The sequence below is a fragment of the Osmerus eperlanus genome, chromosome 10 (assembly GCF_963692335.1).
Source record: "Osmerus eperlanus chromosome 10, fOsmEpe2.1, whole genome shotgun sequence".
Lineage (NCBI taxonomy): Eukaryota > Metazoa > Chordata > Actinopteri > Osmeriformes > Osmeridae > Osmerus > Osmerus eperlanus.
Genome location: NC_085027.1, coordinates 425,981 through 440,294, shown reverse-complemented (window position 1 = coordinate 440,294; position 14,314 = coordinate 425,981). Strand labels below are relative to the sequence as shown.

The 14,314-nt window shown below is 51.4% G+C and overlaps 2 protein-coding genes across 2 annotated transcripts in view; one reads left to right on the top strand and one right to left on the bottom strand.

Annotated features, from left to right (window-relative positions):
• The window catches only part of dis3l (DIS3 like exosome 3'-5' exoribonuclease), a 208,260-nt gene that overhangs the window by 49,235 nt on the left and 144,711 nt on the right, over positions 1-14,314 (top strand). The gene's annotated exons all lie outside the window — the stretch shown is intronic.
• The window catches only part of nav2a (neuron navigator 2a), a 132,118-nt gene that overhangs the window by 19,739 nt on the left and 98,065 nt on the right, over positions 1-14,314 (bottom strand). The window contains 6 exon segments of the mRNA XM_062471740.1: positions 76-159; positions 5,670-5,744; positions 6,589-6,612; positions 11,281-11,333; positions 11,978-12,142; positions 12,265-12,456. Coding sequence (XP_062327724.1) covers positions 76-159; positions 5,670-5,744; positions 6,589-6,612; positions 11,281-11,333; positions 11,978-12,142; positions 12,265-12,456 — 593 coding nt within the window.

Sequence of the window (14,314 nt, the reverse complement as noted above, 5' to 3'; positions counted from 1 at the left end):
GTGTGTGTGTGTCTGTGTGTATTATACATGTGTGTGTGTGTGTGTGTGTAGTATACATGTGTGTGTGTTCCTCACCTTCTGCTCAGCGGTCATTGTGAGGCTCTTGAGGCGGATGGTCATGTTCCCCAGACTCTGTTCAAATGCTGCCACCAGGTGGGCCTGACCAGGAGAGACCAGGACAGACCACAACACATTACTAACCCTGACCAGGAGAGACCAGGACAGATCACAACACATTACTAACCCTGACCAGGAGAGACCAGGACAGACCACAACACATTACTAACCCTGACCAGGAGAGACCAGGACAGACCACAACACATTACTAACCCTGACCAGGAGAGACCAGGACAGATCACAACACATTACTAACCCTGACCAGGAGAGACCAGGACAGATCACAACACATTACTAACCCTGACCAGTAGAGACCAGGACAGATCACAACACATTACTAACCCTGACCAGTAGAGACCAGGACAGACCACAACACATTACTAACCCTGACCAGTAGAGACCAGGACAGACCACAACACTGGTGTGTCTGGTGTGTGTGTGTGTGTATATCTCCCCCCAGGACAGACCTTGCACTGACAGATATGAGGCAGAGCAGTGATGACTGGCTGGTGTCTGAGTCAGCAGAACAGAGATAAGAGATACGACTGGAGCAAGCAGGGCCAGGAGACCAAGGTCAAACAATCAGAAACAGTTACCTCACCACCAACACTGTTTAAGTTACCTCTCCACCAACACTGTTTAAGTTACCTCTCTACCAACACTGTTTAAGTTACCTCTCCACCAACACTGTTTAAGTTACCTCACCACAACACTGTTTAAGTTACCTCTCCACCAACACTGTTTAAGCCCCCTAGCAGTGTACCTAGCAGAAGCTCCTGTTCTACTTGTGGCAAAAAAAAGACAAATTAAGTTGAAACCTCTCTGAGAGGCGCTTCCCTGTGGAGAGGGGGGCAGCGCTGGGGGTCCTCTATGTCTCCCTGGCGGGGGCCCCGAGGCCGGCTCCTCCTGGAGGGGTAGTGGTTCAGGGGGAGCCAGGGCCCCATACGGCCCGCTCTAGGGCGCCGTCCGCTGGACGCCATGGCTGGCTAGGCAGGCTCTTGGAGCTCGAAGATGCTAACCCTAACACCAACTAATGATAATGATAATTATGACGCTAACCCTAATGTTAATGCTAACTCGAACTCATGCTAATTATAATGCTAATGCTAACTATAATGCTAGTGGTAGCAGCACAGCTATGACCGTATGTCAGCATGCTCTCTCAGGGTGTGAGAGAGGAGACCGATGGGGAGGGCGTCAGGGCTGGAGAGGGAAGAGAGGGAGGGTTAGCGGCCATGACGAGCTGCGAGGCCAGCGGGAGGCTCCTCCTGGATACGATAACCACACAGACAAGCCAGAGCGACCTCCAATACCACACAGACAAGCCAGAGCGACCTCCAACACCACACAGACAAGCCAGAGTGACCTCCATCACCACACAGACAAGCCAGAGTGACCTCCATCACCACACAGACAAGCCAGAGCGACCTCCATCACCACAGACAAGCCAGAGCGACGTCCAACACCACACAGACAAGCCAGAGCGACCTCCATCACCACACAGACAAGCCAGAGCGACCTCCAACACCACACAGACAAGCCAGAGCGACCTCCATCACCACACAGACAAGCCAGAGCGACGTCCAACACCACACAGACAAGCCAGAGCGACGTCCAACACCACACAGACAAGCCAGAGCGACCTCCAATACCACACAGACAAGCCAGAGCGACCTCCAACAATACACAGACAAGCCAGAGCGACGTCCAACACCACACAGACAAGCCAGAGCGACCTCCATCACCACACAGACAAGCCAGAGCGACCTCCATCACCACAGACAAGCCAGAGCGACGTCCAACACCACACAGACAAGCCAGAGCGACCTCCATCACCACACAGACAAGCCAGAGCGACCTCCAACACCACACAGACAAGCCAGAGCGACCTCCATCACCACACAGACAAGCCAGAGCGACGTCCAACACCACACAGACAAGCCAGAGCGACGTCCAACACCACACAGACAAGCCAGAGCGACCTCCAATACCACACAGACAAGCCAGAGCGACCTCCAACAATACACAGACAAGCCAGAGCGACGTCCAACACCACACAGACAAGCCAGAGCGACCTCCATCACCACACAGACAAGCCAGAGCGACGTCCAACACCACACAGACAAGCCAGAGCGACCTCCAATACCACACAGACAAGCCAGAGCGACCTCCAACAATACACAGACAAGCCAGAGCGACGTCCAACACCACACAGACAAGCCAGAGCGACCTCCATCACCACACAGACAAGCCAGAGCGACGTCCAACACCACACAGACAAGCCAGAGCGACGTCCAACACCACACAGACAAGCCAGAGCGACCTCCAACACCACACAGACAAGCCAGAGCGACCTCCATCACCACACAGACAAGCCAGAGCGACGTCCAACACCACACAGACAAGCCAGAGCGACGTCCAACACCACACAGACAAGCCAGAGCGACCTCCAACAATACACAGACAAGCCAGAGCGACCTCCAACACCACACAGACAAGCCAGAGCGACGTCCAACACCACACAGACAAGCCAGAGCGACCTCCAACAATACACAGACAAGCCAGAGCGACCTCCAACACCACACAGACAAGCCAGAGCGACCTCCATCACCACACAGACAAGCCAGTGCGACCTCCAACACCACACAGACAAGCCAGAGCGACCTCCAACACCACACACACAAGCCAGAGCGACCTCCAACACCACACAGACAAGCCAGAGCGACGTCCAACACCACACAGACAAGCCAGAGCGACCTCCAACAATACACAGACAAGCCAGAGCGACCTCCAACACCACACAGACAAGCCAGAGCGACCTCCATCACCACACAGACAAGCCAGAGCGACCTCCAACACCACACAGACAAGCCAGAGCGACGTCCATCACCACACAGACAAGCCAGAGCGACCTCCAACACCACACAGACAAGCCAGAGCGACCTCCAACACCACACAGACAAGCCAGAGCGACCTCCATCACCACAGACAAGCCAGAGCGACGTCCAACACCACACAGACAAGCCAGAGCGACGTCCAACACCACACAGACAAGCCAGAGCGACCTCCATCACCACACAGACAAGCCAGAGCGACGTCCAACACCACACAGACAAGCCAGAGCGACCTCCAATACCACACAGACAAGCCAGAGCGACCTCCAACAATACACAGACAAGCCAGAGCGACGTCCAACACCACACAGACAAGCCAGAGCGACCTCCATCACCACACAGACAAGCCAGAGCGACGTCCAACACCACACAGACAAGCCAGAGCGACGTCCAACACCACACAGACAAGCCAGAGCGACCTCCAACACCACACAGACAAGCCAGAGCGACCTCCATCACCACACAGACAAGCCAGAGCGACGTCCAACACCACACAGACAAGCCAGAGCGACGTCCAACACCACACAGACAAGCCAGAGCGACCTCCAACAATACACAGACAAGCCAGAGCGACCTCCAACACCACACAGACAAGCCAGAGCGACGTCCAACACCACACAGACAAGCCAGAGCGACCTCCAACAATACACAGACAAGCCAGAGCGACCTCCAACACCACACAGACAAGCCAGAGCGACCTCCATCACCACACAGACAAGCCAGTGCGACCTCCAACACCACACAGACAAGCCAGAGCGACCTCCAACACCACACACACAAGCCAGAGCGACCTCCAACACCACACAGACAAGCCAGAGCGACGTCCAACACCACACAGACAAGCCAGAGCGACCTCCAACAATACACAGACAAGCCAGAGCGACCTCCAACACCACACAGACAAGCCAGAGCGACCTCCATCACCACACAGACAAGCCAGAGCGACCTCCAACACCACACAGACAAGCCAGAGCGACGTCCATCACCACACAGACAAGCCAGAGCGACCTCCAACACCACACAGACAAGCCAGAGCGACCTCCAACACCACACAGACAAGCCAGAGCGACCTCCATCACCACAGACAAGCCAGAGCGACGTCCAACACCACACAGACAAGCCAGAGCGACCTCCATCACCACAGACAAGCCAGAGCGACGTCCAACACCACACAGACAAGCCAGAGCGACCTCCAACAATACACAGACAAGCCAGAGCGATATCCATCACCACAGACAAGCCAGAGCGACGTCCATCACCACACAGACAAGCCAGAGCGACCTCCAACACCACACAGACAAGCCAGAGCGACCTCCAACACCACACAGACAAGCCAGAGCGACGTCCAACACCACACAGACAAGCCAGAGCGACCTCCAACACCACACAGACAAGCCAGAGCGACGTCCAACACCACACAGACAAGCCAGAGCGACCTCCAACAATACACAGACAAGCCAGAGCGACCTCCAACACCACACAGACAAGCCAGAGCGACCTCCAACAATACACAGACAAGCCAGAGCGACCTCCAACACCACACAGACAAGCCAGAGCGACGTCCATCACCACACAGACAAGCCAGAGCGACCTCCAACACCACACAGACAAGCCAGAGCGACCTCCAACACCACACAGACAAGCCAGAGCGACCTCCATCACCACACAGACAAGCCAGAGCGACCTCCAACACCACACACCGCAGATCCCCTTCCCCCCTCCCCCCGGACATCACACAGCCCAGATCCCCCCCCCTCTCGGAGCACTGTGAGAACTCTCCCTCACCACTCACAGCATTGCTCTGAAACACAAACATGACGTCACCCAGGTACGGATCACACACGAAGCACAGCCACACGCAGTCCTGAAAACCCAAATAACCACCCACAGCAAATCACCATCTATCACGTGTAAGTGAACCCTGTCCACACCTCACCCTGTGGAGCCTCTAGAAGCCAGTTCCCAGACAGACATGAAGAAACTCGACCAAGTCCCAAAACATGAGTGGAGGCCAACTTTACCAACCTCCAAACACAAATATCACAGCCAACTGGCCTTAGAAAGGGTCAAAAACTAAATTTAAATTATTTAAATGTGCTTCTGATGAATTGTGAGGACTTCATAGTATCCAGGTAACACACACAGCTGACTGGAGCATGTGCAGCCCAGTGGTTAGAGCATGTGTAGCTCAGTGGTTAGAGCGTTTGACTGCAGATACATATAAGCCTGTTATGAGGGCATGTCCCTCAGCTTTGGTCTTTACAAGCCATACGGTATCCATAACGACTGTGAACATGCCTCAGGCAGGCATGTTGAGTGACACGTGATGCAGGTCTGTCATCATGTGAGGTACTGCTGCGGGGCCCTCGGGCGCAGAACCCTAACCCATACAAGACTGACTGGGACATGTAATTAAACATGTGAACTCTCTCCCCCTCTCACCATCTCTCCCCCTCTCACCATCTCTCCCCCTCTCACTACTCCAGCCTGGGGAACAGGAAGTACAGTATGTGTTATGGCAGCCTGGAGAACAGGAACTGACATGGTTCTGTTGTGGATGTGGGGTTACATCCTGTCCATAGGAAGAGGCTTCTAGTGTGTCAGGATATTCAGAGGGATTTGACTGAGTATGTGTGTTTGTGTGTATGCGTGTCTTACGTTGGCGCTCAGCTGGGTCGTCAGGGCGGACACTTTCTCCTGGGAGGCATCCAGCTCTCTGCGTAGCTTACGGATCTGAGAACACACACACACCTTCAAAACACACAAACACCTTCAAATGTCACACACACACACAAATACCTTTGAGACACATACCGTTAAAACACAATCAAAACACAGTCTAACCCACACACCCTCAAAACACACACACAGGTTCAGAGGTCATGTCTCCCAGATGTGTCTCAGAGGAGGGAGGAAGAGATCCAGGTGTACACAGGTGCAGAGAGCTGGGCGTGTCTCTCTCAAACACACACACAAACGGAACAACCCCTCATGTAAGAAGATCTAACACCATACACGCCCCCCTGTTCAAACACACACTGGAAGAAAGAGAAGAGGAGAGGGGCGGAGAGAAAGAGAAATACAGAGGGGGAAGAGAGAGAGAGAGATACAGAGAGAGGGGGAAGAAGGAGAGAGAGATACAGAGAGAGGGGGAAGAGGGAGAGAGAGATACAGAGAGAGGGGGAAGAAGGAGAGAGAGATACAGAGAGAGGGGGAAGAGGGAGAGAGATATAGAGAGAGGGGGAAGAGGGAGACAGAGATACAGAGAGAGGGGGAAGAGGGAGAGAGAGATACAGAGAGAGGGGGAAGAGGGAGATACAGAGAGAGGGGGAAGAGGGAGACAGAGATACAGAGAGAGGGGGAAGAGGGAGACAGAGATACAGAGAGAGGGGGAAGAGGGAGAGAGAGATACAGAGAGAGGGGGAAGAGGGAGACAGAGATACAGAGAGAGGGGGAAGAAGGAGAGAGAGATACAGAGAGAGGGGGAAGATAGAGAGAGAGATACAGAGAGAGGGGGAAGAGGGAGAGAGAGATACAGAGAGAGGGGGAAGAGGGAGAGAGGAAGGTTAGTTCTTACCTCTGACTGGGACTTTTCTTCATTCTGTGAGGAAAGAGAGACAGACAAGACAGACAGAGAATCCATGAGAGTGTGTATTGATGGTACATAAGCGGTGCTCTGGCAGGGAGGGGCTGGTGAGAGAGCAAGGGAGGGCTCTGGCAGATGTGTCTCTGGCTCTTTAAGAGCGTACATCATTTCAGTGTGTACGTACATCACTGCTTCAACCTCACGTATGATTTATTAGTTACATGGAGACAAGTTTATTACAGGCTCTGGTGTAGTATGTCTGGAAAGCACAGATACCGTATGTTCCTGGAGGCGTTTGCAGCGTGTGTGTGTACGTGTGTGTGCATGTGTGTGTGTGTACATGTGTGTGTGTGTGGTGTGTGTTTTGTTCCAGTCTTGCGCCTCTGAGGGGGCGGTTACAGTGTTCCCCCTGTCCACCCAGCATCTACTGTGCACACACCAGACACACACACCCTCACATACACACATATACCAGACACACACACCAGACACACACACATATACCAGACACACACACCCTCACATACACACATATACCAGACACACACACCAGACACACACACATATACCAGACACACACACCCTCACATACACACATATACCAGACACACACACCAGACACACACACATATACCAGACACACACACCCTCACATACACACATATACCAGACACACACACCAGACACACACACATATACCAGACACACACACCCTCACATACACACATATACCAGACACACACACCAGACACACACACATATACCAGACACATACACCCTCACATACACACATATACCAGACACACACACCCTCACACACACCCAAACAGAGCTGTCAATCCCAGACACATTACCTTTCTAAGACACAGACAAGCCAGGGGCCGGTTGCACAAAGCACCTTAAGTTTTTTCCTTAAGTATGACACTTAAGGGTAAATTTCTCCTTAGCTAAGGGATTTACTTAAGGGGGTTGCACAGAATCCCTTAAATGGTTTCCTTAGCTAAGGTGAAACGTTAAGGGATTTACTACATTAAACTTGATTTCACAAATTCGACCGTTTCCACGGTGACCGCGTCTGTTCAGTTTTATCGTTAGTAGGCCTACATCACCTTACAAGAGCTACAGTAGAGCTAAAAATGGAAGCAAAAAAGGCAAGAAAACCGAATTGGTCAGAGGAGGAAAAGATTGTCCTTCTACAGGAATATAGCAAAAGAAAACACATACTGAAAAGTAAATTCGATCCGCACATAACAGCCCACAAAAAACTACGAATGTGGGAGGAAATAGCAACCAACATAAACTCACGAAGTTTGATCAAACGGTCAATTTCAGAAATTAAAAAAAAATATGATAACTTAACTGTAATGTCCAAAAAAGAGATCACGCATTTCAGGAGGGAGTCCAACAAAACTGGTGAGATCAACTTTACTTGTAGGTGTAGCTTACTGTAGTTGCTACACAGTAACGTTTTGTAACATTTACTGTTACAGTAGCTAGTCGAGGTAGACTAGCCGACCCGTAAATAGCCTTCATGTTTAGACTGCAGCAGCACAGTAGCCTATACAGAGTGCTATAAAACAACTACATTGACATAAAATACAATTTGTTTGGAATACATTTTCAGGTGGTGGTCCACCTCCAAAACCACTTTCAGATGAGGCAGTGATGGTAGCAAACATCATTGGTAGCGACTCACCTACTATGGTTGGGATTACTGGCGGAGGAGAGAGCGGTGGTCAATTGGAAAGGTAGCGAGTCATTAGTTTATGCCTAATTCATGATATTATTGTTAGGGGCGTGACTGTGAAGTAAAACACTAAAACCCTCTTCAGTGAGCCAGACGATGAAATCATCGAAAATAATGATGCAAGTAACGTTGCAAACGCAACGACTGTCCGGTGTTGCAGCCCAGCGAACCCTCACCCTCGGACACGAAAAGTGTCAAAGTAAGAAGATATCTAACAAAGTAGCTTATTCAGTTATCGAATATAATTCTTCTTGAAGTGTAGTTAAAGTTCACATAGCCCTATCTTTACCGTCTTATATTACCTTTGTGCACGTCGGCTATAATGTTGCATTATCGCATATCCCCTCTTTTTTTCATTGCAGAGAAACCGGAGATCCTACCATCTTATCACTCCAAAGGGAAGTTTTGCTTCTCCAAAAACAAAAATTAGAGATACAAATTGAGAACTTGAACGTGGAGCAGAGAAATTTGAACATGCAGAATATTTTATTACAGTACAAGATGAGCAAGCTCCCTGAAGAATCCTTAGACGTAACATTAACTGTTATGGAAGAATAGTCATATTTACAACAAAATCAAAACAAAATCAAACAAGATAAAATAATTAACTTTCAATAAAAAAATACAATTTGCCTATTTCATCCTTTTGTTGAGTGACCCAACTGTAAACGGTCGGACAATTCGTAAATTGACTGCCGGTCAAATCTATAATTTAAGATCAATTTCTCATCATTAAGTGGATCCATTGGGTTTTCGCGGTCGCGGAACACTCTTCTTGGGATAGGCCTACGTTCATTTATATCCATAAACTCGGCCATGTTGCGGATTAAAAATGAACTAGAGGTACCTTAAGTTTTCTTCCTTAGTTTGGTTGCTAAGGTCTTTCGTGCAACGCTTTAACGAACTTTAAGGGATTCCTTAAGTATAAGACGAAGTTAAGGAGAAAACCTTAAATACTTAAGGGAACATTTAAGGAAACCTTAAGGAAAATACTTAAGGGTGCTTTGTGCAACCGATTACATTTTAAGGAAACCTTAACTCTGACTTTAAGGAAAATCTTAACTTAAGCTGCTTTGTGCAACCGGCCCCAGATCCTCACGATGACAGACAGAGCGACTAGCCCCTCTACCTGACCTCATCTGACCACAACACAGTCTCATAACATGTGGAGCGTGGAGTCTTCATCTCCATGCACCCTCCCTTCCCCTCCCTCCCCTCCCCTTTCCTCTCCTCTCCTCTCCCTTCCCCCTCCCCTCCTCTCCCTTCCACTCCTCTCCTCTCTTCTCTTCTCCCATCCTCTCCTCTCTTCTCTTCTCTTCTCCCTCCTCTCCTCTCCTCTCCCCTCCTCTCCTCTCCTCTCCTCTCCTCTCCCCTCCCTTCCCCTCCTCTCCCTTCCCCTCCCTTCCCTTCCCTTGCCTTCCTGTCCTCTCCTCTCCCTTCCCCTCTCCCTCCCCTTCCCTTCCTCTCCCTTCCCCTTCCTCTCCCCTCCCCTCCCCTCTCCTCTCCCCTCCCCTCCCCTCCCCTCCCCTCCCCTCCTCTCCTCCTCCCCTCCTCTCCTCCTCCCCTCCTCTCCTCCTCCCCTCCTCTCTCCTCCCGTCTCCTCCCCTCCTCTCTCCTCCCGTCTCCTCCCCTCATCCCTAACGTGCGTTCCCAAAGAGCAGCAGTCCCCGTCAGGGATAAGGTAGACATCATCTTGAATCTCTCTTCCACTTCCTTCTCTTTCTCTCTACTTGTCTTCTCTTTCTTCTTCCTCTCTTTCCTTCCGTTGTTATCGAGTGTGTCTTTGCTTGGTGATCTCCACAGCTATGTCCCCTCTCTCTCTCCACCTACACACACCTGCTCAGGTGAGGGAGGAGGAGCCAAGCTCACAAACAACCCTCCTGATTTACTACTGCCTGTGTGGGCCGGCTGAAGTGAAAGCATTCAAGTTTCAAGCTGGTTCCTCAGCTCAGAGTGGTGGTCAGGTGATGAGAGTTAGAGAACTCTGGCCTGGTCAGAGCTGCTGGTCTGGAGCTTGTCATAAGGGCTGAACAGAATCCAGTCCCATGTGACTCTCCTCAGATCCCCCCAGCTGCAGGGATCATGTGATGAGATCCATCACACCCTGTCATTGTGAGTGACCATGATGTCAGGGTCAGCAACTCTGACCACTGAGACACAGAGGTGGGCTTGTTATGACCAATGTACGGTTGGTTGTGTTGTTCTGACTGTGTTGTTGATGTATTGTGTGTAGTGGTGTTGTGGTGTAATGGTGTTGTGGTGTTGTTGTGTAGTGGTGTTGTGGTGGTGTTGTTGTGTAGTGGTGTAGTTGTGTTGTTGTGGTGCTGTGGTGCTGTGGTGGTGTAGTGGTGTTGTGGTGTAGTGGTGTTGTGGTGTAGTTGTGATGTGGTGTTGTGGTGTTGTGGTGTTGTGGTGTAGTGGTGTAGTGGTGATGTGGTGTAGTGGTGTTGTGGTGTTGTGGTGTAGTGGTGCTGTGGTGTAGTGGTGATGTGGTGTAGTGGTGATGTGGTGTTGTGGTGTTGTGGTGTAGTGGTGCTGTGGTGTAGTGGTGCTGTGGTGTAGTGGTGATGTGGTGTTGTGGTGTTGTGGTGTTGTGGTGCTGTGGTGTAGTGGTGATGTGGTGTTGTTGTGTAGTGGTGTTGTGGTGTTGTGGTGTTGTGGTGTAGTGTGTAGTGGTGTAGTGGTGTAGTGGTGTTGTGGTGTAGTGGTGCTGTGGTGTTGTGGTGTTGTGGTGTTGTGGTGTAGTTGTGTAGTGGTGTTGTGGTGTTGTGGTGTAGTGGTGCTGTGGTGTTGTGGTGTAGTGGTGTTGTTGTGTAGTGGTGTAGTGATGTAGTGATGTAGTGGTGTAGTGGTGTTGTCGTGTTGTCGTGGTGTTGTTGTGTAGTGGTGTTGTGGGGTAGTTGTGTAATGGTGTAGTTGTGTAGCTGTGAGCTCACCGTAGAGTAGATGGAGGAGGTGCTGGACACCAGAGAGAGAGACGAGCCGTGGACTGAAGAGAAGCACAAGAAACACTGGTTAGGGTACACACATACACGCACACACTCACACACCTACACTGTCTGTGTGTGTGTATGTGGGGTGTGTGTGTACATATGTTTGTGTGTGTATGTGTGTGTGTAAGTGTATGTGTGTGTCTCAATGGATCTTGAATGAGCTCACACACAATCCTCTAAGGCGTTTTCAACTCTGGTTTCAGAGTCACTGGGTTCATTCTCTTTATGTCTGTCCCCTCCTTCTTCCCCTCCTCACCCCCTCCTCCCACCCCCCTCCTCCCCCCCTTCTTCCCCTCCTCCCTCCTCCCACCCACCACCCCTCCCACCCCCCTCCTCCCCTTCCTCCACCCCCCTCCTCCCCCTCCTCCCCACCCCCCTCCTCCCCCCCTTCCTCCCACCCCCCTCCTCCCCACCCCCCACCCCCCCTCCTCCCACCCCCCCTTCCTCCCACCCCCCTCCTCCCACCCCCCTCCCCCCTCCTTGCCCTTCTGACCCCCCCCCCCCCCCCCCCCCCCCCCCCCCAAGACTGACTCCTCCCTCTGTGAAGAGACACTAGGAATACTGGACTACTTTATATAGTCACTCTTTCTCACACACACACACACACACACACACACACACCCCAGGTGAGCAGTCTCACCTTCTTCGTCCCTGAAGGACCCAGACCGGCTCATGCTTCGAGTCTTCTCGTCCAGTGACAAGCAAGAGTTCCTCACCCGGGGGTCAAACGACGTATCCTGATTGGTCAGGCTGTTGTTGCGCATGCTGGCCAGGTTGATCTGATTGGCCGAGGTGGGGCTGGATGCTGGGGGTTAAAGAGGTTAACATACAACAGGTTAAAGGGAGAGAGGGAGGAGAGACACTGAACAAGGGAGAGTGTGAGAGACAGACAGTATTTCTACTTTCTAGAAGCTGTGAGAGGCGTACCGAGCTGAGCAAAGGTGAAGCGTGTTCCGGAGGGCGAATGCGAGGCTGGAGGCCAGGCTGGAGGCCAGGCTGGAGGCCGGGGGAGAATGGGGGAGTTACTGGCTGAGTCTGGAAGCCCCCCGGAGGAGTGGGAACGCAGCCACTCACGAGAGGCCTCATCATGGCTCCGCAGCTGGGGCGGGGGGGGCATACCTGCCAGGGGTCAGGGGTCAGGGGTCAGGGGTCGGTGTGGGTGTGTTTGTAGGCGTTTGGGAATCAAAGTGAAAGAATCAACCAAAGCCAAGATTGTCGTTTAGTTCAGAATCAAGCTACATGTTCAGCAAGATGCAACAGGACACTTGATAGACTTTCAGAACCAAAACAGCGGTTGAAAAAATCATGATATAAACAAGGTCAGGTCAGGTGGCTGAGTGGTTAGGAAATCGGGGCTATTAATCAGAAGGTTGCTGGTTCGATTCCCTGCCGTGCAAATTGACTTTGTGTCCTTGGGCAAGGCACTTCACCCTACTTTCCTCGGGGTGAATGTCCCTGTACTTACTGTAAGTCGCTCTGGATAAGAGCGTCTGCTAAATGACTAAATGTAAATGTGCTGACATCATCTCAATAATGCACAATAAACTTTGCAAAACACAGATCAAGCAGAGAACCAGTCAACAGAAATCCAAAAGTGTGCCCCAAATCAACATGTGTGTGTGTCTGTGAGTGTGTATGAGTGTGTATGTGTGTGTGGCTGTGCACAGAGAGACAAGACAGCATGCCCCATCACTAAAGCCACAAATGTGCAAAAGTACAAATAAACAAACTGGTCTGTAACACCCAGCAGAAGCATGAGCACAGAGAAAAGCTGTAAATGGGTCCCTTGTTAGGGTTACAAACAGAGAGAGGACAGAGAGAGAGAGAGAGAGAGAGAGAGAGAGAGAGAGAGAGAGAGAGAGAGAGAGAGAGAGAGAGAGGAAGGAAGAGAGAGAGAGAGAGAGAGGAAGGAAGAGAGAGAGAGAGTGAGGGCCTGTAGTATGTGTCCTGTACCTGAGTCCCTTCTTAGGAAGAGTGTTTCTACCACAGTGGAGGCCTCTGTGGAGCAGAGAGAGAGAACTCAGGAGGGGGGAGGAGACAAGGGAGGAGGAAGGAGGAGGAAGGGTGGAGGGTGTAGGGAGGTTTGTGTTGTCTATCCATAAATATTTAGTTTCCTTTATGTATTGTCTTGTTGTCATACATTTCTGTAGAAATGTATTGTGACTGTGTTGTGTCTGTAAAAACGTCAGGCTGCAGTCCCAGTCCCATCCACTTGGGATGGGACTGGGACTGGCACACAAACACACACACATATTATACATCATACAGTCACATACACACACACAATCATACAGTCACACACACAGATACACGTTTACCTGTCCTGTTTCCGTGGCAACGTGTTTCGGCTGAATTTGGGGCTAGCGGAGGGGGAGGAGAGGGGGCTGGCGGAAACAGGAGGGAAACAGGAGGGAGGGAAACGACAGGAACAGAGAAAGAAAGAGACGTTTAGAGAGAAGGGAGAAGAAGAGACTTCCTCATTACAAGAGACTTCCTACTTACACCAGAGAAGAAGAGAGGAGGACAGGAGAGAGGAGGAGAGGAGTGGAGGAGAGAGGAGAGAAGAAGACAGGAGGACAGAGGAGAAGAGGAGTGGAGGAGAGGATAGGAGGAGGAGAGGAGAGAGGATGAGTGAGAGAGGATAGGAGAGGGGGAGGAGAGGAGAGAGGAGGAGAGGAGAGAAGAAGAGAGGAGGACAGGAGGAGAGAGGATAGAGGAGAAGAGGAGTGGAGGAGAGGAGAGGAGTGTTTGGGAGGTTAACCTCAGGACAGAGGAGTTTAGGATCAGCTTTCTGTTCAGCACGCTACAACACTGCTGTTATGAACGGTAACAACCAGACCAGATACGCAACCACCTAACAGGCTACCCAGCCCAGCCCCCCTTCACCATCTCCCCCCCAGCCCAGCCCAGCCCCCTTCCCCCCTCACCATCTCCCCCCCAGTCCTCACCTCTCCATCCCAGTCTTCCCAGTGCGTCC